The sequence below is a fragment of the Rhineura floridana genome, chromosome 5 (assembly GCF_030035675.1).
Source record: "Rhineura floridana isolate rRhiFlo1 chromosome 5, rRhiFlo1.hap2, whole genome shotgun sequence".
In the NCBI taxonomy this organism is placed as follows: Eukaryota; Metazoa; Chordata; class Lepidosauria; order Squamata; family Rhineuridae; genus Rhineura; species Rhineura floridana.
The window spans coordinates 179,001,468-179,029,348 of record NC_084484.1 but is presented as its reverse complement, the minus strand read 5'-3'; the positions used below and the strand labels follow the sequence as shown (position 1 = coordinate 179,029,348).

The following is a 27,881-nucleotide window of genomic DNA, read 5'->3' as shown; positions in this document are numbered from 1 at the left end:
GAGTCTATTAAGTCTGAGACACTCTAACAGACACTCCATCAGGCTACCTAAACTGTTACCACCCCAATTGGCCATTCTAAGAACCTTAACTTTTAAGAACAGGTGCCTGAGCTTGCTTTTTTCCTCCTTCATCCCTGTACCTGTTTCCTTTTGTGTGTGTCTTGTAGACTGTAAGCCTGAGGGCAGAGCATGTCTTACTACTGATATCTGAAATTGAGCTCTGGGGACCTTTCTGAGTAAAGAGCAGGGTGAAAACTGCTTCAAATAAATATTATCATCCAATTTTGCTGTATTTGGACATAATGATAAGCTATGGTTTTATATGAGAATGAGCTACAGCATGCCTCAGGTGCTTCAGGGGGCCCATAAGGGTGGTGCTACGAGCCCAGAAGGGTCCTTTGCCTGGTGCTGGTCCTGCCCAAACAGCAATCTGAACTTAAAACAAAACAAAACCTTTTGGGGATTCAGCTTAGGAACAGCATTGCCAACACTGGCTGGCAGTGGCTCTGCAGGATTTCCGATGTGGGACATTCCCAGCCCTATCTGGAGATGATGAGAATTCAATTTGGAACCTTCTGCATGTAAAGCAGATGCTCCACTGTTGAGCTACGGCCCTTCAGTATGCAACTTACTTGCCATTTTATTTATTATTTGATTTATATCCTGCCCTTCCTCGCAACAGGAGCCCAGTTTTATGTGTTTCTTATCTTAAGCCTGTATGCTTATGCATTTTTAAACTATTTTAACATTGACTTGTTTCATGGTTGGATTTCTATGTAAAGCCTCGAGTCCCTTTTACAGAGCATGGGAGGCTACAGCTGGATCAAGTAAACAAAACTCTTTTTTTTTTACTAATAACCTTTTTAGGGTACAGCTTTGGGGCACTTCAGGTAAGACAATGTTAGGGTCAGAGGTGGCCTGAAATAGTCCTGAGTAAGGACGGGGGAGAAATTTGATTCAGTTCACATTTACAGCCGATTCTATCAAATTCACATTTTCCAAAACAATATGAGCAGCCATCCTTTGAAATTTGCGCTTATCAGAATTTTGCAACGCAGTTCTCTCCAACCAAACAATGTTTGCAAGCAATGCATATACAGATGGGGGAAATGTGCATAAAAATGAATATATTTGTGAAAATAACATACAGAAAGGTATTATGCTAGGGGAAATTGCTTGCAAAAACGTGTTCATTAGTCAAAACTACATACAAAATGCTTTTATTAGGAGAAATTCACACTAAAATGCTGAAGAATATTTATGAACATTTTAAAAATAAAAATTCACAAACTGCTGCAGAAATGTGAAGAACTGAATTTAAGATTGCAAAAATGAGAAACCAAATCGACAGATCCATCCATCCTCGTCCTGAGTGCCCTTCCTTCCATAAGCGCCCCATGGCAGGCTCTCCACAAAGCAAGGATAACCTCTGAGGCTCTGGCAAGGAAAGAACTTGCTGAGAGGCCACCTTATGGATGACAGAGCACAAAAGGTCACTCTAAGCTCCAACAAGCTACTGACAGAGCAGTTGCTGGAGAAAGAATGAGACACAGCTGATTTCTAAGCCCCTTTGCTTAATTCTTTCCCAAAGGGACACTGCTCTAGATGGGTCATTGTTATTCTTTGCTCACATGCAGCAATCAAAGGGAAGGGGAGAGGGAAAGGGGAGGTTATGCCCACAGAGTCACAGCAAGTATGCTGACAAATGCATACAGCCAATTGGTTTCCACCCCACTGCAGTCTTGTTCTAGGTTTATTTAACAGCACCCGTCATTAAAGCTGTGATTATACACAGTAAGAACATATGGTGAGAGCCTGCTGGATCAGGCCACTGGCCCATCTAGTCCACAATCCTGTTGTCACAGTGGCCAACCAGTTACCCAAGGGAAGCACACAAGCAGGACCTGAGTGCAAAGAGCACTCTCCCCTCCTGACTATGGAGACAGAGCATAGCCTTTTTTAAACATTTTGTCTAACCCTCTTTTAAACATTCTTCATGGGTTCATTATGGGTTCAACTCACCTAATAATAAAACGAATACCAAAAATATAGAGAAAAAGTATAATCAGGTTTGATGGAATCAAGTTTCACAATGAACTGGCCACACCCTCTGTGGCCCTGCACCCCAAGGATGTGCTCAGTGGTGCTTCTGCAAGTGTGTGCTTCCCCCATTAGCTTCAATATGACGGGGCAGGCCAGCATCTGCATCCCTTTTGTATGAACATAGTTCCTACCTCCATTGAAGTGAACAGGGAAACCTGAGAGAGAGATGCCCCCAAGACTTGAGAAAAATGTAACGCAACCAAAATTAGGAGATAATGTAGAACTGGGTGAGGGGAGGGAGGGAGATTTTACTTTGAAGAGTCCTTTAAAATATTTCTGATTGGCAACTCATTCCTGAATTGAGTTTGCCCATCATGACACGAACATCAGCTGGGTGGCAAAAACACTTCAAAAGCAAATTTGATTGAACTTGCAAAAAAGGTCACATCCACACCATGCATTTAGAACACATTAAAAGCACATGGCGTTCCCTAGAGAATCCAGAGAACTGTAGTTTGTTAAGGGTGCTGAGAATTGTAGCTCTGTGAGAGATGAACTACAGTTTCCAGGATTCTTCAGGGGAACCAACATGCTTTAAACGTATGGTGTGGATGTAATCTAATGCAACCCAACATAAGCACCGGCAAAAGGACACATAGCGGACACTTTACCAAGATAAGCCTTGAATTATGGAAAAATGTTTACAGATGGTGTGTGGAGGTCAGAATCCACCTTTACTCTTTTATTGGAAACCCCTAAGCTTGCTCAGGTGATCTCCTAAAACAGAGCTCAAACATGACATACCATTTCTGTATGAGAACGACGACGACAGAAAAGGTAACTTAAAGCCTACCTCTGCCACAGTCAGGACCCAGGAAGCCAAGGAAACAGTGGCAGGTCCCGGAAACACAATCACCATTCCCGTAGCAGTTGCTGGGACAGTTGTCCAGCGATTCTGAGGAAGGAACACACAGAGTCAATGGGTGCTTGAAGGGATGAAGGAAAGTTAAAGCACTTTAGTTATGCCAGTGTCTACGGCCATCCTACCCTGAACATGCCTGATCTTGGAAGCTTCTGCTACAATGGATTAGCGGGGGTGGGGGGGAGAAGAGATGGCAATTAAGCAGGTTGTCCATGTGAATGGACTCACTGGTGAAATGGTGCAATACCTCACCAGGAAAGAAAAGGGAAAACAGTATTGAGTAATGCCAGACAACTGGAAAAACAGGCAGGTAGAACACGCCCGATCTTCTGATCTTGGAAGCTAAGCAGGGTCAACCCTGGTTAGTACTTGGATGGGAGACCACCTGGGAACACCGGGTGCCGTAGGCTTAGAGGAAGGCAATGGTAAGCCACCTCTGAGTACCTCTTACTATGAAAACCCTATGAATACATCCAGGCATTTTAATCATTTTATCTTTTTAATCTTGTAATACTAATCCTTTTATCATCTTATATTTTGTTTAATTGTATTTTGTTTTCATTGTGTCTTATATGTTTGTGATTTTATTATTATGATAAATGTATTTTATCCTATTCTGTTTACCGCCCTGAGAGCTACTTGCTATGGGCTGTATATAAATGCAACAAAATAAATAAATAAATAAATAAAATAAAAAAAGATTCATAGGGTCACCATAAGTCAAAATCGACTTGAAAGCATATAACAAGAAGTTATGAGAGCAGAGGAAAACAAGGCTCAGAACTCAAAACATCATGATTTGCACTCAGGGCTCTTGAACAAAGACACAGAGTCAGAATTTTGATTCCACTGTGTAAAAAAACACACAACCACAACAACCAAAAACATGTTTCTTTCTTTTCTCTGTATGTTTCAAGGTGTATACATAATATATACCAACCCACTTCAAGATAGCCATGTATCCACTGATGTAGTCTCTGGTCAATGAATGTTTATTTCAAGGGTGGAGAACCTTGTTGGTCCGATGGGGCAGATCATAATCTGTCCTCACTACTGCACACCAACTCTGGAGGCACAACCCACCTCTCGATTGCCTGACACCCCACCCACCCAAGCCCCTTGCAAAGCACTTCCCAAGCACCTAGCAGGTTGCCGAGAGCTTGAGAATTGCAGCGCAAGGGGTTTTGCCAGTCCTGTGGCCTGGGCACAGGACTTCATAGAATAGTAGAGTTGGAAGGGGCCTATAAGGCCATTCAGTCCAACCCCCTGCTCAATGCAAGAATTCAACTTAAACCATACCCGGCAGGTGTCCAGTTGCCTCTTGAAGGCCTCCAGTGTTGGAGAGCACACCATCTCCCTAGGTTATTTGTTCCATTGTCGTACTGCTGTAGCAGTTAGGAAGTTTTTCCTGATGTTCAGTCGAAATCTGGCTTCCTGCAACTTGAGCCCATTATTCCGTGTCCTGCACTCTGGGATGATCGAGAAGAGATCCTGGCCCTCCTCTGTGTGGCTACCTTTCAAGTCCTTGAAAAGTGCTGTCATATCTGTCCTCAGTCTTCTCTTCTCAAGGCTAAACACGCTGAGTTTTTCCAGTTTCTCCTCACAGGGCTTTCTATTTTCTTGATGTCACATATACTACCGGGAGGGGCTTACTGTAGGCACCAAGCCTCCTTCCATTATGGGACTCAAGGCAGCGTACATGAGGTTTCTTTGTAGATATCCATCTAGGCCTGACATACCCAGACCTGCTTAGTTCCAGCTAGCTAGTTAGGTAGTGGACTCATGGACTTTTAGACAGTACCTTGGGGCCAATTTTAGCGCTGCAAGTGTTAAGTTGGAAATGTAGATTGTGATGGTTATTGTTATTTAACTCTTGTAAATTGTGTTTTGTAAACTGTATTGATTTATTGTTTTATTGATGCATTTTTATATTGTATTTTGATATTTGTGTCTTTTGTAAGCCGCCTTGAGCTGAAATGCGGGGTAAAAATAAATTATATAATAATAATAACAACAACAACAACAACAACAATAATAATATACTAGGGAATGTTCTGTGAAATTTCACAGGTGATTTGGGGTGAAGAAGCGATGTTCCAGCCCTCCCTGGTTCAACACTCCAATAAATGCTCCCAGCTCCAAATTTTTACCTTGCCTGCCTGACTCCTCAGCCGTTCCCTCCAAAGCCCAAAAGTCAGTTCCCTTTCTTGTTTTTCACTCAGTTTCCTCTAGTATTTGATAGCATAGGAAATGCATCCCTCCCTTTAATCTCCTGCTCCTAATTTAGGTCCTGCCTGGTTTGGGGAAGGAGGGGGGGGGTTACAGGCAATGTGTTTTTGATTAATCCTTCCTCCAGTTCCCGCCCCTGCTAAAAAACAATATTCTGTTTCTTGGTCATGCTCAGCATAGCACAGAATAGAAAGTGCTAGCATCTGGCTTTTTAGATAGCTGGAAAGATACTGCTTTTGCTAGCAGTTAGGTATTAGGGCACTGAAGCCTCATCCATTATCCGTTAAATAATGTGGAGTCACACACCCTTCCCAGCTTCTTTGCTTTCATCAGACAATTCCCACACATTTTCAAGCATATCACAGCAGCCTTTAGACAGGAAGGTGGAGGTTCCTAGCAGCCCATGCCAATTGCTTTGCTTTACTTTAAAGGTGCAGACATTGAATGTACACACCCTGCTACATATACCTCCAAGGCCATGTTCAGTCAATTCCTAATTGTACCAAACCTCTTCTAATAATCTGGCTCACCCCGGAGAAAAACTTTCTTGCTGTGGCAGTAACTGTGTTCTGAGTGGAGGAAGGTACTATTTATACTATTGGTGTGCTCTGCAGAAATTAAAAAATGGAAATGGACTGCCTTCAAGTCGATCCCGACTTATCGCTACCCTATGAATAGGGTTTTCACGGTAAGCAGTATTCAGAGGGGGTTCCCATTGCATCTCTCTGAGGCTAATCCTCTCCAGCTGGCTAGGGCCTGCTCAGCTTGCCACAGCTGCACAAGCCAGCCCCTTCCCTGTCTGCAACTGCCAGCTGGGGGGCAACATGGCTCCTTGGGACTATGCAGCTTGCCCACGGCTGCACAGGTGGCAGGGCATGTAACCCCTGAGCCACTCATTGTGGGGGTGATCTTCAGCTGGCCCTTGACACCCAGGAGACAAGAGCAGGGATTTGAACTCACAGACTCTGGACTCCAGGCCAGGCTCTCCTCCCTACTGTGCTATACCAGCTGGCAAACAGCAGGCATTATTTTAGATATATCCTCACTGACAAGAAGGCTAGAAGCATTTCATGCTCACGCAGCTCTCCTGAGTACATTTATCTATTTATTACATTTATATACCGCCCCATAGCCGAAGCTCTCTGGGCGGTTTACATCACATTTACTTATTTTTATTTCATCAGCCCAGCCTTCATCTTTTCCATCTGCATTGGAATTGTTTTCAGATGCTTGTCATTTGTGTGTTTGCCACCCTGGACTCTTTTGGGAGAAAAGGTGGGATATAAATTTAATAAATAAAATAAAAATAATGATATGGATATTTATATCCATATAAAACATAAAAACTCAGCAAACGTCTAATTGAAAAAAAAGACAAGATTTTCTTTAAAAAACCCTAAATCATCACTCTCTGCATCAGAAAATTGAGCAAAAAGTATTCCTACATACAGCTCAATTTTCTGATGCAGACAGTGATGATTTAGGGTTTTTTAAAGAAAATCTTGTCTTTTTTTCAATTAGACGTTTGTTGAATTTTTGTTATGTTTTATATGGATAGAAATATCCATATCATTATTTTTATTTTACTTATTAAATTTATATCCCACATACAGCTCTGTGCTTTAGATTACAGCAAAGCCTTTGACTGTGCAGATCATGAAAAACTATGGAATGCTTTAAAAGAAATGGGGGTGCCACAGCATCCTATACTCTGGACAAGAGGCTACTGTAAGGACAGAATATGGAGAAACCGATTGGTTCCCCATCGGAAAGGGTGTGAGACAGGGGTGTATTTTATCACCCTATTTGTTTAATCTGTACGCAGAACATATCATACAGAAAGTGGGATTGGACCAAGATGAAGGAGGTGTGAAAATTGGAGGGAGAAATATCAATAATTTAAGATATGCAGAAGATACCATACTACTCGTAGAAACCAGTAATGATTTAAAACGAATGCTGATGAAAGTTAAAGAGGAAAGCACAAAAGCAGGACTACAGCTGAACGTCAAAAAGACTAAAGTAATGACAACAGAAGATTTATGTAACTTTAAAGTTGACAATGAGGACATTGAACTAGTCAAGGATTATCAATACCTCAGCACAGTCATTAACCAAAATGGAGACAATAGTCAAGAAATCAGAAGAAAGCTAGGACTGGGGAGGGCAGCTAGGAGAGAAGTAGAAAAGGTCCTCAAAGGCAAAGACATATCACTGAACACTAAAGTAAAGGTCATTCAGACCATGGTATTCCTGATCTGAATGTATGGATGTGAAAGTTGGACAGTGAAAAAAGCAGATAAGAGAAAAATCAACTCATTTGAAATGTGGTGTTGGAGGAGAACTTTGTGCATAGCATGGACTGCGAAAAAGACATATAATTGGGTGTTAGAACAAATTAAACCAGAACTGTCACTAGAAGCTAAAATGATGAAACTGAGGTTATCATACTTTGGACACATCTTGAGAAGACAGGATTCACTAGAAAAGACAATAATGCTGGGAAAAACAGAAGGGAGTAGAAAAAGAGGAAGGCCAAACAAGAGATGGATTGATTCCATCAAGGAAGCCACAGACCTGAACTTACAAGATCTGAGCAGGGTGGTTCATGACAGATGCTCTTGGAGGTCACTGATTCATAGGGCCGCCATAAGTTGTAGTTGACTTGGAGGCACATAACAACAACAACAACAACAACATACAGCTGACAACAAAGTAGACCAAAACCCAAGAAACTTGGATCCATCCAGAAAAGACGTTTTATGTGCTCTGTCTTGCATGCACAGATCTATTCCCTACACTACCATGAATATGGAAACCAGGATGGACAATAGTGTTTCATGTATGCACCAGAACTCCCGAGCTTGTAGGAAATTGACAGATGATGATACTTGCCTCATTGTTTATTTTCTTACTAGGCATTTATTTTAGCCAATTCTGACTTTGGAGGGAGCTAAAATCAATTAACAAAACAAAATCAAATAATGTTAGAATAAGAATAATTTTAAAAATCCATTTAATTACCCCGTATGTGCCCACTCAACCACTTCAATCTGCAGAACTGGCACTGTTACAGGTGCCACATAATACACATTCCACACTTGTACGGTATCATTATTTTAGTGTGGCAGCACCTACTCTTTGGAACTCCCTGCCTACTGACATTAGGCAGGCAATGTATTTTACTTAAAACATTTCTGTTTAGGCAACTCTATCCAGACACATAGATGTTGATGTGTTGTAATATATTTTTAGCTTATTCCTATTTTAATCTTTTAAAAAATATTTTAATTACTTGCACTGTTGATAATTTTAATGTTTCTTATAAACTGCTGAGAGGTTTGTTTTTTAACAATCAAGCAGTTAACTAACTAACAAATAAATAAATAAATACACAGCATTCATAAAGTTGTGTAGTAGGTTACATAATTAAAAATATCTCAGAAATGGAACTCTTGCTTTTTATTGGGGGGCGGCGGTGGGGGATATTACTTTACCCCACATACAATGTAATGCTTTGCTAAATCACTCCAGAAAACCCAGGCTTGGATGAAACATTGAGCTATTTCTCATTTTCAAAAAACCAATAAGCAAAGGAAAACTCTACCTGGTACTTTGTTTTGTTTTAATGTCAGCTCAAGCTATTAATGTTTACAATTTCCTTCCAATAAAGAAAAAAGGCATATGGCTTATTAAACATTAGTTTTCCCCCCCGAAAAGAAAATAAAGATTGTTTCTTATGATTTCTGAGCAAACATTTGCATAAAGACAGGGTACAACTGTGCTTGTGGGGGGGTTGGTGAAATGACAAAATAGCACGGTTCGTTTGAGCCTATTGTTTTTGATCCACACTAAATGCAATGTGTGTCATATTAAATGGGATGTAATTATATAGGAACGGCCTTAACTTAGCTAGAATCGTTTTCCACTGGAGCAGGTTAGAAACAACGGCGGTAGTGAGGAAACCACTCCTTACTTTTTAAGACCTTAATTTCTTCTTCTTAACTCTTTACAGCAACAGAGCCATTTCTAAAATCTCTTATGGAAATTAATGATTGCTCTTTCTAATAAAGGAGGTATTTAAAATATGAGCCTTTCTTGATGACTGCTGGGAGGTGGAGGCACTGGTCAATGTGAGACGTTGGTCATTGTACTTTTGTGTAAAATACATTTGTGCTGGGCCCAATTCAACACCAACAGGGTGGCATTTCCATCTTCAATAAAAGGAGAGGGTACATAAACATCAGACAGGTGCCATATCTGTTATCTTTTCAGCACCTACTGAAGACTTTTCTCTTTCAACAAGCCTTTTAAGTAGAGACCTTATCCCAGTCTGTGTCTGTGTTGGATTGGCTTTTTAAGATGTTTTCTGAAGCTTTATTTATTTATTTATTTTTAAAAAAGATGTTTTTAAAGTGTTTTTGTTTTAATATCAATACCTTGGCACTCTCATTAACCAAAATGGAGACAATAGTCAAGAAATCAGAAGGACTGGGTAGGGCAGCTATGAGAGAACTAGAAATGGTCTTCAAATGCAAAGATGTATCACTGAACACCAAAGTCAGGATCATTCAGACCATGGTATTCCTGATCTCTATGTATGGATGTGAAAGTTGGACAGTGAAAAAAGCAGACAAGAGAAAAATCAACTCATTTGAAATGTGGTGTTGGAGGAGAACTTTGTGCATACCATGGACTGCAAAAAAGACAAATAATTGGGTGTTAGAACAAATTAAACCGGAACTGTCACTAGAAGCTAAAATGATGAAACTGAGGTTATCATACTTCGGACACATCATGAGAAGACAGGATTCACTAGAAAAGACAATAATGCTGGGAAAAACAGAAGGGAGTAGAAAAAGAGGAAGGCCAAACAAGAGATGGATTGATTCCATCAAGGAAGCCACAGACCTGAACTTACAAGATCTGAACAGAGTGGCACATGACAGATGCTCTTGGAGGTCGCTGATTCATAGGGTCGCCATAAGTCGTAATCGACTTGAAGGCACATAACAACAACAACAACTAAGTCTGTTCTCAAGATATTTTAGAGTATTTTTAGTATTTTGCTTGCTGCCCTGGGCTCCTGCTGGGAGGAAGGGCAGGATATAAATCAAATAACAAACAAACAGACAAACATATATTGCTCCAAAGAGAGAGGTGGAATCATCAGAACAGCCCTGCTGGAATAGAGCAATGGTTGATCTAGACTGACTAAGTTACTTGCTGAGGGGCTGGGGATGGACTGGGGTTTGAACCTCCGTTTCTCCGACTAAGATCCCATCTGCATCATGGATTTAAAGCAGTATCATACCATCTTAAAAAGTCATGGCTTCCCCCAAAGCATCCTGGGAACTGTAGTTTGTTAAGGGTGCTGAGAGTGGTTAGGAGACCCCTTTCTTTCACAAAGCTACAATCCCCCCAGTTTCCTGGGAAAAAGGATTGATTGGAATTGTAGCTCTGGGAATTGTAGCTCTGTGGGGGGAATAGGAGTCTCTTAACAACTCTGAGCACAAACTACAGTTCCCAGGATACAGTCAGAGCTTGGAAAAGTTACTTTTTTGAACTACAACTCCCATCAGCCCCAGCCAGCATGGCCACTGGATTGGGCTGATGGGAGTTGTAGTTCAAAAAAGTAACTTTTCCAAGCTCTGAGATACTTTAGGGGAAGCCACGACTGTTTAAAGTGGTAAGAAACTGCTTTAAGTGTATAGTGTGGATGTGTCCTAAGTCTGGAAATCCAAGCTGAAAGAAGGGACTAGATAACCAACACATCAGTTCTGCTCCATGAGGAGACTGTGTAGCTCAGAATCCCCAAAGGTGGATGGAAATTTGGAGGAATTTCAGAGGCATCTTAGATACATAGGAACGTTAAGAGCCTGCTGGATCAGGCCAATGGCCCATCTAGTCCCAAATCCTGTTCTCACAGTGGCCAACCAGATACTTCAACGAGAAGCCTGCAAGGAGGCCCTGAGCACAAGAGCACTCTCCCCTCCTGCAGTTTTCAGCAACTGGTATTTGGAAGCATACTATGGCAGCAGAGCATAACCATCATGGCTAACAGGCATTGGTAGCCTTGACAGACACTACAGTTGATTGGCTGTCCTTACGGAAATGGCCATCGCATGGTGAGACTGTAATGGTTCCCGTGCAGAGCACTGTCCTCTGAAAACACCCAACACCAAGACTACAAGTCAACCCTGAAATCATTGGCTGAGAAATGTAGTTGTTTTTAATTGTATCCTTGTTAATGTGTTTGCTGCCTGGGCTCCTTTAGAAAGGGCAGGCTATAAATTGAATTCATCATCATCCTGCATTGGGCAGGGGGTTGGACTCGATGACCTTATAACCCAGTTGATCTTCACTAGGCCAGCCTTGATGGAGCCACTCCAATGCATGGGAAGTCTTTACTGCCTAAGGGAATATTCCAACCCAGGGATAGCTAAAGAGTTGCCCTCCAGATGTTGTTGAATTACAACTGCCATCAGCCCTAGCAAGCACAACCAATGGTCAGAGATGCTGAGAGTTGTACTCCAACAACTTTTGAAGGGTACCCTGGTGGCTACTCCTGATCCCTTGGTAGCTTCCTTCACAGGGCATCCATCTGTGAGAGCCTGATACTAGGCCTGGTAGCACGTTATACCTTGAATGAAGTCCTCTGAGATATCAAATCCATGAAATACTTGCCAACTGGCAAGCAGGATCTTGCAAGAGCCTGATATAGTTCAGTAAGCTTTTTAAAGCTGCCTGGCTCTGTCCTGCAATTACCCATGTGAATTACTTTTTCTCTGGACAAAATGCAATTATATATATTAAAGAGATGGACAAATTGGCTAGATAGATATCTCCCCCATCCCCACCCCGGTTTCAGATTAATTATCTACCCTCTGGTGGGCTGGGTCGGCCAGCAGAATAGCAACTGTTGCAGTATTTCTTCCTTATTTATTTACCAGATAGTATCATGCTTAATTACTAGGGGCCTCTCTCTCTCTCGGGCTAGAGGCCAAAGCAATGCGTGCCTTAAACCAGGCCTTATTAGAGGCTGTGGGCATGAAAATGCATGTTAAAAGTTACTTATTTTATAGCCTCCATACCTCACTCACTGCTCCCTAGGCATTGAGAAAAGAACAAACCAATCCCAAGAAGAAAAAACAAAACCAATCCTCAAATATTACGAATTTAGCAGAGTAAAATAGTGTGCGTATGTGGGGGAGGAGGGTGTTCCAGTAACTTGTATATGATTAGAACCAGCCCCAGTTTCAAACAGATCACATACCACTTCCCAACTGCAGGTAAACTACCAACCAATCACTTGCATGACATGTGTCCACGTTTTCCAATGGCAATTGTTTCCCTCTGAAACCAACAGACCTCTGTACTTCAGGACAGTTAAAATGGACCCAGACCAGCAGATCGGTTATAGTAGTTTCGCAGCTTCCCTCGCTCCTGGTTTCATCATTGTGGTGCACATGCAGGAGGGCTGGAACTGACTGGGAAAACTGCAATGATGCGTAAGTGTCACCAGCCGCGAGGCAAGCTTGTACTGTGGGCTGCAGCTCAGCGGTAGAGCATCTGCTTTGCATGCAGAAGGTCTCAGGTTCAATCTGCTGAACCTCCAGGTAAGGCTGAGAGAAACCCCTGCCTGAAATCCAGGAGAGCCGCTGCTAGCCAGTGTAGACAATATTGATGTAGATGGGCCAGTGGTCTGACTCAGTGCAAGGCAGCTATGTTCCTGATTCTTGAGCCTCCACATCTCCGTGGAAAGCAAGAGGCCTCCTTGGTCACAAGATTGCTCCATCCTTCCCCTCCTCTCCCTGCCCCCTCTTTAAACATACCTGCCTTCAAGGCCACCTCCCAATGTTCAGATGCACTATGCCATGCCACTGAATGGCAGTGCTGGGGGCACAGCTTCCTTGCAGGCTTCCTGGAGGCATCTGGCTGACCACTGTGAGGGTCAGAATGCTGGACTAGGTACGGATGTTTGGCCTGATCCAGCACAGCTGTTATATTTATACGAGGCACGTCTTGCTCACTCTTCATTAAATTCAATCCCAGAGTATTGTACAATATAATAGACACAAATCCACAGAAAATTTTAAAAAAACCACATTACAACAGCAGCAGCAACAAATCAGCAACTGCTGCAAAGGAAGGGGCCGTATCTGACAATAATAATTTAGCCAAAGACCTGGGTGAATAGAGATGTTTTTAACTGGTGCCGAAAACCCATCAGGGTTGGTGCCAACTGTACCCGAGAATGAAGGGTGTTCCACAATTGGGGAGGCAGTATTGAGAATGTCCCCCATGATGTGTTGCCGCATACTGAATGCTCAGCACACACGGAAGAGCTGAGAGGGGTGTCCACACACAGTCATAATGTGAACGTGAGCGAACGATCCGTCACGCAGCAAAGTCCTCACCTGTAAAGGGCTTCATACAAGCATATCCCCCTTGCTGTTAGCAGACTTTGGACCATGCAACAAAGCTCCCACTGTGCGTTGCTCACAAACTCTGCCCCTCCCTGTTCTTGCCTCGTTTCTTGACTCTGCAACCCTTTCCCTTGTTTATCAGCCTGTTTCTCCCTTCACATTGGCCTGGTCTGCCCCCTGAAGACTGACCTTAGCTCACCTCTTCAACCTACACTGGTGGCTCCCCACCTTTACTCCCCCGGGGACCACTTAAAAATTGATGAAGGTCTTAGGCATACCACTTTTTTTTGGCCTTCTATGGCAACTGTAATGAGCTGTGCTAGATATTGTACAATTTTAAATGGTACTTTTGCCTTGCTTCTTTGATTTCTTGTATTATATTTCAGTAGAAATGAAATGGTAGGTGCTGTTCACAGACATGCCCTGGAACATCTGAAAGAAGATTGTGGACCATTAGTGGCCCATGGGCCACAGTTTGGGAGCTCTTGACCTACAATGTTGGTTTATCTTGGACCTGACTAGCTTGAAGAAAGAAGTTCAACTCTTCTTTCCCCCTGTGATGCCCTGAACCTGTACTACCAATACTAACACAAGGTAAAGTCAGCATTTTTTTTTTATAAAAAAAGTATTAAAAAGATATATGCAAACACAGGGAATTAGTCAATAGCTTGGAGGTCTAATGGGATACTGAAGAGCCTAACTGCACACGTAAATCTGTTGTCAAACATTGAGAACAAGGGTTCAAGTCTTGTGTGCACATAGCTTTATGTGGCCACTGGAAGTTTGGATTGGAGCTAGAATAAGGATGTTTTGGAATCTTTGCCCTGGCCAATGGGAGGGCAGATTAGGAACATATAGCTCTGTGAGGGCAACAGGGGTCTCCTAACAACTCTCAGCACCCTTAAAAAATTACAGTTCCCAGGATGCTTTTGCCTGTTTAAAGCGGTATGATACTGTTTTAAATGCATAGCATGGATGAGGCCTGAGATTTAACATTCCATGGCTTCTGACCATGCTTAGTCCTCAGTGGGCTGTTTCTTTGGCTTATTTTACTCTCTTTGCTTCTTCTTTTTTTAAAGAGTATCTGTAGTTCTGCAAGCCTGGGCCTTTCCCAAGAATGGTAGCACCCTCCCTCTTGTTTCTCAGTGGCCCAGTTCCGGTTCCATTGCTGTTAGCACTCATCACCTGAGCTCACTATTAGCATGGTAGCGGATATGCTATAGTCGGATAAGTTGATTTCTGCTTAGAGTTAGTTAATTATCATTTAAATAATTTACAAGTCACTTTTCTGCTGACACACTCAAATGATGCACAACCACACCAATGCAAATTAAGAACAGAAATGCTAAAAGACAATTAATCAATGACATAACAAGCAGTGTTGGATGTTGAGATTTTTTTTAAAAATCTAATAAATATATTTGGAGGTACCAACACTGACTATCTTTGGCTCTCTGCACATCTGTAACAAATCAGCTCATGTGCATATGTAGCACAAGGGCCTGACTTATGGAAACTCCCTTCTTCACAACCTCCCTGCAGATAATGTTGGGAAACACAGTAATACTGATTGATGAAGGCAAAGAAAGGCCAGCAAATAAATGATAATTTCTCAAGAATTACCAATAACACATTTTCAAAATTCTTGCTCTGTCTTATTCCTTTTATGTACTTTCTAATGTTGGTCATTTATCACCCATGTCAGTGGGCTGGTTGGTGCAGACAAATCCAGAAAATGCAAGCTCCTCTGCAGTCTTAGATACAGTTCTTAAAATGTATGGGTAAACATGCAAAGCAAATTAGAATGAGGACTTGATGCCTGTCCCAGATTGGCACACTGGCTATTGCTACTGTACTGGTATCAGCTGACCTTTCTTACAGACCTGGGCTAAGCATCTCAAAGGTCTTCTGCATGTTAATAAACCAAAAGAGAAAGTCCCTTAATAACATATGTAAGAAACCCAAGTCATGAAACCAGAAAAACTAATATTGATATGAAATATATATACAATTAATTAAAAACATTAACCAATATCTCAAGAATTAGAAGGAATACAAAGCAGTACAAGATTAGATAGTACACAAACTGTATAAAACAATGAAAGATGAATTTCACCAGGAGAGTGAACATTTATAATAGTACAATAAATGTTGATGGATACTCCGTATTATGTTTCCATTTCAATACTTAATCAGAAGAATCTTTGTTGAATGGCAGCCAAGCTTGACTCTCCTACTAAAATCACTGTAGCCTTTCCAATACCCAGGGCAATTTTTTTTCATTCATTGTATATATATATATATATTCATATGCATACATTAGTTTTGTTTTTCTCATGCATATTAAACCACCTATTCAACAGCAGAGGGTATCAGGCGTCAGTGTTCATTACCTCTGAACAGACCAGAAAAATATTTAGAATGTAAGAACAAGAGACAAACCCTTCTGGATCATACAGAATGACAATCTACTTCAGTGTGCAGCCAAATGCCCCCAGAGCATGAATGCAACAGCCCTTTCATACTGCTACTCAAGAGCAGATGCACTACCTCTGATGATGGAGGCTCCACAGAGTGACCATGGCTATTAGCTGTTGACAGACCTGCCCTTCATGGATTTTAATATTATGAGAAGGGAAACATATTATATTATATTATTTATTTATTTATTATAAGAACCTCCGTGGTGCAGAGTGGTAAGCGGCGGTAACGCAGCCAAAGTTCTGCTCACAGCCGGAGTTCGATTCCAATGAAAGGAGGAAGTTGAATCTCCGGTAAAAGGGGTTGAGGTCCACTCAGCCTTCTATCCATCCGTAGTCGGTAAAATGAGTACCCGGCATATGCTGGGGGGTAAAGAAAGGTCAGGGACGGAACTGGCAATCTCACCCATATATATGGTCTGCCTAGTAAACGTCGCAAGACGTCACCCTAAGAGTCGGAAACAACTCGCACTACAAGTGCGGGGACACCTTTACCTTTATTTATTTATTATTTGATTTACATCCCGTCCTTCCTCCCAGTAGAAGCCCAGGGCAGCAAATATATATTCTTGTCCCTCTCGTTATACCAGAACTTGGAATAAACCAATGAAACTGATCAACTGCAGGTTCAAAAGAAAGAAAAGGAAGTACTATTTCAACAACTTGATTTATGGAATTCATAGCCATAGGATGTGGTGAGGGCCACTAGCCTAGATGGCTTTAGAAAAGGAGGAGACAAATTCCTGGAGGATAACCATGGTTTTTCATTGCCCGTGATAGCTAAATGCAGTTTCCACGTACAATAAAACTATGAACTGGTGATTCTTCCACAATTTGCCCTAGGGTTTGGGGTTCTGCATCATGTCATCTTTTTTGCCTAATGCAAAACTAATGCATTAGGAACCCTAAATTTTCTTGCTTTTTGACTTCCGAATGTTGTACAGAATGATGTGTACGCAGGTTCCCACAGATTTCACTTCCTCCAGTTTATGCACATGTATTTATTGAAAGACACTGCAAGAAAGGATTATTGACCTCAATGTATATACCAGCCTTCACCAACCTGAGATCAGTGGTGACTGGTGGCTCCGTGTTAGTGGGGCAATGGAATCCGCTCTGGATTTTAGTCCAAACTTTCAAGGACCTGTCCAATGAACAATGAAGGAGAAGAACCAAAGACGTTCACTGATTTGCTACTCTTAAGCACCTTGGACAGCTCCTGGACTAAAACCCAGAGCGGATTCCACTGCCCCACTGACAGCTTTGGACTACAACTCCCATCAACTCTGGAGAGCACACTCATAGCCTGTGTAGTCCAAAACATCTGGTGTGCACCAGGTTGGCAAAAGATATTATATGGAACAGAAAGTAAAGGATAAAAAATACATACTGATGCAGTTGTAAGAATGAATGCATCAAGATTGTTTTGTTGTCTGGTGTTTCATCAATGTGCAGGAGTACGCATTAGAGATCGGTGGTCAAGCCAATTTCACAAGTGATGGATATTAAGTTCTACTTCAACCAGCATATGTGGATTTAAAAAATTTTTTTGCAAGAAATTATTTTTTTGAAAAAGGTACCTACACTTACAAGTTCACAAGGTGGTGATGGTACATGGTAATTTAAAAGGCAGCCTTCAGATCACCTTGTGGGACTTGGCAGGGATGTGAATTCTAGAATGGATCGTGTTCCAATCCACAACCCAGTTTGGTGGCTGCAGAACATGTGCACATCACTAAAACACTGAGCAAGAAGACTCCTGATGCAATCATATGTGCAGTCAGGTCAATATTGCTTTTTGTTAGTTTACAAATGGAAGTACTTGTTTACACAGCACTTAATTATTTACTTATGGAATTCACAACCACAAGGTATGGTAATGGCCACCAACTTGAGAGAGTTTTAAAAAGGGGATTAAAGACATTCATGGAAGATACGGCAATAAATGCCTCTGAAACGCAGTTGTTGGGAATCCTAAGCAAGTGAATGTTACTGGGCTCTTGTCCTACTTGCAGGCTTCCCATAGGCATATGGGTTGCCTGCTGTGGGAAACAAAATCTGGACTAGATGGGCCTTTGGTCTGATCCAGCAGGACTCTTCTCACGTTCATCAATGAAAACACGCATTAGAAATGGGGGCCGGGGGGGGGAAGTGATGCAAATGAATGAAAGGAATTTAAAGGTGTAGGCAACTGTGCATGATTCAGTCACATTATCCTGGTTAAAACAGAATCCAGGAGGAGACCAATGCAGGGCAAAGGAACAATAAAGGAGAAGAACCAAAGAGATTCATTCATTTGCTACTCTGAATGTCAGACGCCTAGGGATAAGCAGAAAAAAGCTGCCACTTCCAAGCCCTGCTTGTAAGCTTACAGAGACATCTGGTTAGCTGCTGTTAGAAAAAGGATGCTACATTTACTTCACCCTCAGTCTGATCTACCAAGTTTTATTTCCTAATGCCAAAGGGTACTTTGCCCACACTTGCTTGACACAAAAAATAACAAGAAAAAAAGGCTGCTGTTAATTCCCCTTTTTGACTCCCTCACACCAAAAGTCAGGATATTTTTAAACTTATATTTTGCTGCACTAAATGAAGCACTCTTTTCTTGCCAGTTTGCCCAAGGGACTGCAGTGTTAAGTCTACTAAAGGGTATTTGTGCACAGATATATTATCTCTCTCTCTCTCTCTCTCTGCTTTGCACTCATACACACACTTGCAAAGTACCACAGGAAACAACAAGTATGCAACCTTTGGGGTTCAAGTTGCAGAGCCTTTTGCTTGTAAGCAGGAAGTTGCTTTCTGTTCAGAATAATGCAATCTGATTTTCTAGCTGGGGGCAAGGCCAGCGCTGGCTTTGAGTTTCACTGCACATGATAAATCGAAGGCCATTTTAGAAAGAAGGGAGAAATTATGTACCCAAGTGCGTATTAACATGGGTGCCAGACAGTAGCCACAGAGGTGAGTGGAAGAGGTTACAGGAGTCTGCTCCATCCAAGGATATTGCTCGTTTCCTTCTCTGACTTTTCAGCTTTCTTTCACTTAAAAAAGAAAGCCTTTAGCTCCTTCACTTATGAAGGTATCGGGAAACACAAGCAAGAGGTATTCAAGTCAGTAATCCAATGCAGAAATAAGCCTGCCCCTTTCCTTCCTTCTGTTGTTGCAGCCAATGAGTGCAAAGGCGCTAGGATGACAGACAAGTATAGGAAGCTGCCTTATACTGAGTCAGACCATTGGTCCATTCAGCTCAGTATTATCTACACTGATTGGCAGTGGCTCCCCAGAATTTCAGATAGTGGTATCTTCCCTGCTCTACCTAAAATGCTGGAGAATAAACCTGGGACCTTCTGAATACCACTGAGCTATGGCCCTTCAGCCCTTGGTACTTATTTCTTTAAATGTTACTAAAATTAAAATGGAACTGAAATACTGTACTCAATTTCATTAAATAACCTTAACTGAAAATGTATTCGATTTCTTCTATTAAGGGTGCTAATGCAAATCAACAACAGATACCCCACTTCCTACAACAGAGGAAACTTCTGCAGACTCAACAGAGTTTTTTGGGTTTTTTTAAATGATGGCAGTTCTAAACTGAGCACTGTAAACCAGTCAAAACAGGAGAAGCTTGCAGTTTATCCCTGGGCCATGATTCAAAAGAGATCTTTACATGTGTGGGCCATGATTCAAAAGAGATCTTTACATGACTGCACATTCAGATGGGTCTCTCTTTTTAATTTTGGGTGCAAAGCTATGACAATGCATGAGACACTATGTTTTCAAAAGTGAAGTATGGCTCACCTCACTTGTGGGAGCTGAAGGGGCAACTCCTAACTGAGAAACACCTCCTTTTTTTGGGGGGGATCCCATGTGTGTGTACAAATGATTTTTTATATATATAGGATGTCACCCTATTTGCTGTAGAACTGAGCCAAATTTTTGTATATTCTCATTTTCACAATGAAAGCCATCCTTTGAATGACAGGTCAAAGTAACAGTAGTTTCATCCATTTCCTCTCAAGATCCCTCTGGTAAGAGTTGAAAAATGTTCGCTTTTTAACAGCTTCATACCTAGGGATGTGCTCAATTGCATACTCATATATGCAAGCCCATCATTTTTATGGCTACAAGTTAAGAGCAAGACTTGGGAAAAATTATGGTTTAAGAAGTCCTGTTGTTTGGGGGCCATAAAGTTTTTATATCTATGTGCCAAAATATACAAACAGCTTAGTACCCTGCTCTCCACACTAATTTATACTCTACACTGCTACAGCTTACATGGAAATATGAGCCAGGCGACTCTATAATGTGAAACAGGAACAAAACATGCTGTGCTTACATTATCCTAGAGTTCAGGAACATTATATACCTCATAGAGAGCACTCAGTCTTAAAAAGGGCAGAAACTCAAACCATCCTAACTCGAGTTTCCAAGTTCGCAGGGACAGCTTTCTCTAGAAACAGCTATGGACAACACTGGATGCCTTGTCATGAAGGTTGAATTCAGGTCTTTGGAGAAACGTAATAGCAACAGCCAAAAAAAGGCATGTGAATTAAGTTTAAAATTATGTAAACCTTTTTTTGACCCTGAAGCTAAAGTAATTATGCCACTCAATGAACCTTTTGTCAAAACTCTTAGATCAAGCAAAGTTACCCAGCTGAAATATTGAGCGAATTGACAAGCTGTGGTTGAGAGGGGGTGATCTTGAGGAAACCAGGACTGGAGGAACAACAGAAACACATTGGCCAATTTTTTATTTTAATGGAAAAAGAAAACAAAAATAGAAGCAAATTTGAGGCTACCCATTTTGGACAATACAAGAGACTAACGGACAAAAACCACACTCCTGATGCATCAACAGGCATGTATTTTATATGTTTGCAGTTCCAACATAAGGTAATAAGAATGGAACTATATATGCATGTGGACACACACACAAGCTAGGGATACAAGAGAAATTCAATTCAATTGGCATTTAAAGGCAAACCTACTTAATTTGCACTTTCTGAAACAATGCATGGAACAAAAGAGAAAGAGTTCCTACACCACTGAATGCCAGGCACCATGGCTGATTTGTTTTGTGCAATGTACGATTGATCTAGACACAGTGGATGGGTAAGTCCTCTCCCTCTTGCCCTAACTCTCAATTCACAATAGGGATGGGGGAGAAATTCAATTTAGTTTGCATTTAAAGGCGAACTTACCTAATTTTCTAAAATGTGAACCGAAACACAGCTGTCCTTCTAAATTTTGCAGTGCAGTTGTCCAGCCAAGTAATGTGCATAAAAATGTGTGCACTGGGGTAATCGTGTACACACAACAGTAAAAATAACATTATAACAGGGAAAAACTGCACTGCAAACATGCGTATTAGGCAAAACTACTTATAAACGTGTGTATTAGGAGAGATTTGCTGATGAATTTCAGAAGGATTTTTTAAAAAAATACAAACTGATGTGGAAATCCAAAATGTAAGTTTGGAAAAATGAGAAACTGAGAGAAACTCAAACGGACAGATTTGCCTAATATACATATAGTAGGGCCCCGCTTTGCGGCGCTCCGCCTTTACAGCGTTCCACTGATACGACGGTTGTCAATTGCAGAAAGGCCCCACTCCTACGGCCTTGTTCCGCTTTTATGGTGTTTTTTGGCCGTCAGGCACCATTTTGGTCAATTTAGTCAATGCGTTCTGCTTTACAGCGAGGGTCCGGAACATAGCCCTACTGTACATATATGCATACACACACATACGTACATCACTGGTGAATTATTCCTGAACCAGCAAACAGTCTGTGTCTTGGCAGGATACTGAGTGTTTGTTCCCATAATGGTATTCCTGGCTAAGGGACAAGGTTTCCCTGCATTACCCAGAACGGTTTTTTCTGTTACTCTATGTAGGTGTGTAATGCACACCTGAAAGGAGTAGCACATTCCTTGCCAGCACTCCAGCATGCTCCTCACTGGGTAGAAGGGTTCCAGCCCACCTTGACATCGAGCCCATCCCCAGGCAGCAGCTGAGGAGGACTCGGAGCAGTGTGACACACTGTATGTAAGGCATATACGTTTTCTTCTCTGCTATTAATTCCCAGGGTGATCAGCAAAGACTGTGGCAGAGCAGGTGAGGCTGATCCTGATAGCACCAAGTAAGCTCTTCGTTGCAAAGCCTTCCAGAGCTCTTTCCTTGGAGCAGAGCCTAGACTTGCTGACTCGGGGTCTTTTGTGGTATAATAATCCATTTATCCTACTTCTAACCGCTTGGATCTAAGATCAACAGGATGCTGTGAAATGATGTAAGTAAGAAGCAAAACATGTGAAAAGCATAGGGACTGGAAGCGGGGGAGCGGGTTGGGAGATGCATTTCTTTGCTTTTGTAGAACGGCATGATCACAGAGAAGCATTAGTTTAGCTTTTAATCAAGCAGAAGTTTGGCCGCCAGGCTAACTTGGGTGTAGACCTCTCTGAGGAGGCAGCAAAAGAGGTGCAGAAGGCCAAACAGCAGGGGGCTGGGACATCTGGAAAAGTGAGCTAAACATGTGAGGACCGTGCAGGGAATGCAATGGATTCCTGATGAACTAGCTCTCAGGCAAGAGGGTTTTCAAAATGACCTTCCTGGAGACTCTGGCCTATATCCAACTAACTTGTTCTGTCAGCACAAGGATTTCCACCTGTGCAACAGAACTTTCCCCCTCTCCTTGCCCCCCCCCATGTCCTTCCCAATTCTGCTCTGGAGGGGGGCTACAGGAAGGAGGAGGGGGAAATATTGTTGCACAAACAGAAATCCTTGCAGTGATGGAATGAGTTGGCTAGATACAACTCCACAGTCTACAACCTGGATGCGGACCAGTGGGTCCTCCTATAAGCCCCTACCAATGTGGGTCAGCAGAAGTCTGCTTCAGGGATCCCATAAGTCCCAGCCTGGTCTGAGGTCCAATCCAATACAGACCATACTGCAGGCTGCCCAGAAGAAAGGGGCTGGATGTCTGACTCTTCCACTGTAGTGGGGCAGAGACGGTTCAGACTTCTTAAAGGAGGATGAGGAAAGAAACCTGAGGCACCAAGCACAGGAACAGAGATGAGGAAACTTTAAACATGCATTTGAAGCAGCTGATGAAGGCCTAAGACAAAAGTGGGGAACTTTTGGCTCTCCAGATGTTCCCGAACTACGACTCCCAAGATTCCTGGCCGCTGGCCATACTTGCTGGGAATGATGGGAGTAGTTGTTCAGCAAAGTCTGGAGGGCCAAAGGTTCCTCACGCCTGGCCTAAGATGTTCTAAGCTAAAGGACTCGTCTCGGGGTCAACTAGACTTAATTTCCACCTGGAGTGGTAAAATAAACTTTGAAAAGTTTGCTGCCTTTACAAAATTGGTGGTGAATGTTGCTGCCCTGCCTGGAAAATTAGCAATATAGCCCCCACTTCGGATATAAAACTGGAAGAGATGGTGAAAAAGCAAATAAAAAGTTGCAGTAATGAAGTGATCCAAAGTCTACATGGGCACATTTCTCAACATGCAAAGCTGCCCATACCAAAGCAGATGACTTTCAACAAGACTTTTAAGTTGAGACCTATCCCGGTCTGCATCTGTGTTAGAATTGCTTTGAATACGTTTTCTTTAATAATATGTTTTTAACCCTTTTTTTTTTAAAGATGTTTTTAAAGTTTTTAAAAATGTTTTTAACGTTGTTTTGTTTTAATGTATTTTAAGTTCTTTTTATGAAGTTTTAAAGTGTTTTTAGCGTTTCTGTTTGTCGCCCTGGGCTCCTGCTGGGAGGAAGGGTGGGATATAAATCAAATAATAATAATAATAATAATAATAATGATGATGATGATGATGATGATGTTGACTGGTCCACCTAGTCCCGTACTATCTGCTTCGATTGAAGGGATTCTCTCCTAAACTCCTCTGTTTGAGAACTTTTTATCTGGAGACGTCAGTGACTTGAACCTGGGACTTTCTACACAGAAAGCTTGTGCTCTAGCCCATCCCCAAGAGAGATAGTATAGGTATTAACCTTTAAGGCCCTATACAGCTCAGGACCAGGTTACCCCTTATACACCCAGTAGGCCACTGAGTTCTGTTGGAGAGTTTTCTTTTTCAAATTCCTAAAATACCAGAAACGCTCTCCACACAGTAACTCAGAGCAGGGCTTTTAGTGTGGCTGCCCCTGTTCTGCAGAAGGGAATTCCTGTCAAGATACGCCAGGAGCCCATTATCTGCACTTTATGGAAACAACTGAAGACATTTTTGGTCCAACGAGCTTTCCCAGCTGGATGAATGGGTCTCTGCCACACGCATGTCTCCTTAGATCATTTTTCAATTCATTTGCTGCTGTTTTCTGTGTTTTTAACTGTGGTTTTTAAAAAGCTGTTTCTGTTATACTGTGTACGTCGCCTTGAGACACGTGTGTGGAAGGCAATTAATTAGTCATACAAATGGGAATGCCTCAAAGAAAGGAGAAATCTTGCCTCTGGGATAGCCCACTGCGCTTCATGTGGGTGACTGGATGTGTAGGCTGGATCCCCTGCACTTGTCTCACGCCGGCCCTTTTTAAGCTTCATCTACTGCTGGCGGTCAGTGCTGCCTGGAGCATCCTGCACGTCCTCATTTCAGAAAACAGAAGTGCTGTTTCTGGCCCAAGAGGCACCTGGCCCATCTGTCTGACCTGTCTGACCTGACGCTACACCAACCTTCACCTGCAGAGGACATGCCTTTAAGCTTGGCATAATAAGGCCACTCATGTATTTTTTAAATAAAAAATATTGTCCTGTGCATTATTTTTTTTTTTTGCCTGGTTCTTCAAGCCTGATAGCAACAGCTGCAGGAAGACGCCACAGATGACTGGAGCCGGGCTCTTGGCTGTTTGTCGCCATCTCTGAGCAGGTTTTTGGCCAACATCTGTCCTAATGTGCTGACTCCAGGTCTCCCTTGGCCTGCTACTTTGGTCTACTTTAGATGAGACTGTCCCAAATAAATCACTGTTATCTGGCAGAGGTGAATCCACCAGGCGCTTTGCCCAGGATCATCCGCTTTAGAAAAATGCTGCCAAAGTCACTTACAAGGAGGTTAATTTATTACAAAGAGAGACCTTGGTCTTCCCGTGCTGTAATTTGTAAGGACAAGGGATATAAAGGGCTTATTACAAGGAGAAGCCGTTACTCTGTCCTTTCCTCCATTGCCAAGTGGCTATCATTGCCTGGTTGTGATAGCTTAGACTGGGACTGTAATGGCACTCTGTCCTGAGGATCTTATGACATGGCAAGAGACTTCATGCAGGGCAGCTTACAAGAAATACGGATGCTCTCAACTCTGATTATAAGGGCTTACCACCATGATTGAGAGGGGAGATGATAGTGGCTTATCAAATCATGCATGGCATGGGTGGAGAAGAGGTTCCCCCACCCTTTCTCTCATTACAAGAAACTGGAATCATCCAATGAAACTAGGGGACAGAAGGGCAGACCAAAAACAGTGGGGGAAAAAGAGAAGATGGTTTCATTGCAAGAGAAAATTTAAGCACAACAGTGAAAACAAACTATGTGGGTTTACATCAGCCTTCCCCAACCTGGTTCCGGGGCTGATGGGAGTTGTAGTCCAAAACACAGAGGCCATCAGGTTGGGGAAGTCTAGTTTACATTATCGTAATTTTATCACTGCAATAAGCAACAGTTACAATTTTGAACCAACATTATATTCTTTAAAAGAATACAAAGTTTAGTCTTGTGGTACATTCAAGACAGATAAAAGAAAGCTCCCTTTCCAGAGAATATACCTTTCAATAGATAATTCACCATGATATTTAAAGGAAATTTTATAATAATAATAATAATAAATTTAATTTCTTCGTCGCCTATCTGGCCAATGGCCACTCTAGGCGACTTACAAAATTATTAGAATACAATTGATAAAATACAGTAATACAAAATAAAAACAATACATCTGCAGCAACAATATTAAAACTGGGCAGGAGGCATTACAGTTATAACAATTAACCCTCCCCGGATACGCCGAAGGCCTGTTGAAAGAGCCAGGTCTTTAAGGCTTTCCGAAATACATTTAGGGAAGAGGCGTGCCGGAGATCTTGTGGGAGGGAGTTCCAGAGAGTGGGGGCCGCCACTGAGAATGCCCTCTCTCTAGTACCCGCCAATCTGGCTGTTTTTGTTGGCGGGATTGAGAGAAGGCCCTGTGTGGCCGATCTTGTCGGGCGGCATAATTGGTGGCGTTGAAGGCGCTCCGTGAGATAAACTGGGCCGAAACCGTGTAGGGATTTAAAGGTCAATACCAACACCTTGAACTGGGCTCGGAAAACAACTGGTAGCCAGTGTAGGTCGAACAACACTGGTGTGATGTGATCTCGGCGGCGACTATTCGTAAGTAGTCGAGCCGCCGCATTTTGTATCAGTTGTAATTTCCGGACCGTTTTCAAGGGTAACCCCATGTAGAGCGCATTACAGTAGTCCAAACGAGAGGTGACCAGGGCATGTACCACTAGTGGGAGCTGGTGAACAGGAAGGTAGGGTTGCAGCCTTCGTATGAGGTGTAGTTGGTACCAGGCTGCCCGGCTCACTGCCGAAATCTGAGCCTCCATGGACAGCCTGGAATCAAGCACAACCCCAAGGCTGCGGACCTGGTCCTTTAGGGGTAGACTCACCCCGTTGAACTTCAGGTCAATGTCGCCCAACCTTCTCTTGTCCCCCACAAGTAGTACCTCGGTCTTATCAGGGTTCAACTTCAGCTTGTTCCTTCCTTGCCCAGAAATGGTAGATTCGAAATTGGGCGGAAGTTATCGAATACTTGGGGATCCAAGGAGGGCTTCTTTAAGATGGGCTTTACAATTGCCTCCTTGAAGGCTGATGGCATCACACCCTCTTTCAAGGATGCGTTTAACACCGCTTTGATCCCCTCGCCCAATTTCTCTCTGCAGCTCACAGGGAGCCACGAAGGGCAAGGATCAGTAAGACAAGTGGTTGGCTTCACAGATGAAAGCACCTTGTCCACTTCCTCAGAAGGGAGAAGCCGAAACCGATCCCAACTTACCGGCATGTAACTGGCCAACTCTGGTTCATCCACTGTGTCCACGGCGCACGGGATCGAGCTCCGTAAGTGTTTGATTTTATCGGCGAAGTGTTTTGCTAATAAGTCACAGGAGGCCTTTGACTGTTCCAAGGGTTCCTGAGCAACTGGACCGACCAGGCTTCGGACCACCTGGAACAGCCTCCTGGGACAGCACTCCGCAGACGCAATAGAGGCAGCAAAGAAAGCCTTCTTTCCTGCCTTTATTGCCACTTGGTAGGCAGCTACTGCTGCTCTAACCTGTGTCCGGACATCTTCAGAGCGGGATTTCCGCCACCGGCGCTCTAGTCGTCTCACCTCCTGTCTCAGACTACGCAACCGCGGTGTATACCATGGTGCTAACTGAGTTCTATTCAGGGGGAGAGGACGTTTCGGAGCCACCCGGTCTAATGCCCTGGTGATCCCCACGTTCCACTCCTTCACCAGGGTTTCGACCGGGCGACCTTCAGCAGGTTCCAATTCCCCAAGCGCTGTCAGGAATCCATCCGGATCCATCAGGCGTCTGGGGCGGACCATTTTAATAGGTCCTTCACCCCTGCGGAGGGGGCATGGCAACGAGAAGTCCATATTTACCAGGTAGTGGTCTGACCGTGACACAGGAGTGGCAAGAATCACTCCCAACTTCAGACCACTTCTCTCCTCTCCCAGGACAAATACTAGGTCGAGAGCATGACCGGCTACATGGGTGGGCCCAGTATTACTTAGGTACAG

At 42.8% G+C, this 27,881-nt stretch overlaps 1 protein-coding gene across 9 annotated transcripts in view; it reads right to left on the bottom strand.

The window, feature by feature from the left end:
• The window catches only part of TENM4 (teneurin transmembrane protein 4), an 850,566-nt gene that overhangs the window by 153,158 nt on the left and 669,527 nt on the right, over positions 1–27,881 (bottom strand). For 8 of the 9 annotated variants that reach the window (XM_061628962.1, XM_061628964.1, XM_061628963.1 and 5 more), the window contains one exon: positions 2,897–2,998. The exons of the other annotated variant lie outside the window; for it this stretch is intronic. In XM_061628962.1, coding sequence (XP_061484946.1) covers positions 2,897–2,998 — 102 coding nt within the window. The remainder of the gene's footprint in view (positions 1–2,896; positions 2,999–27,881) is intronic. 9 annotated transcript variants of the gene reach the window in all.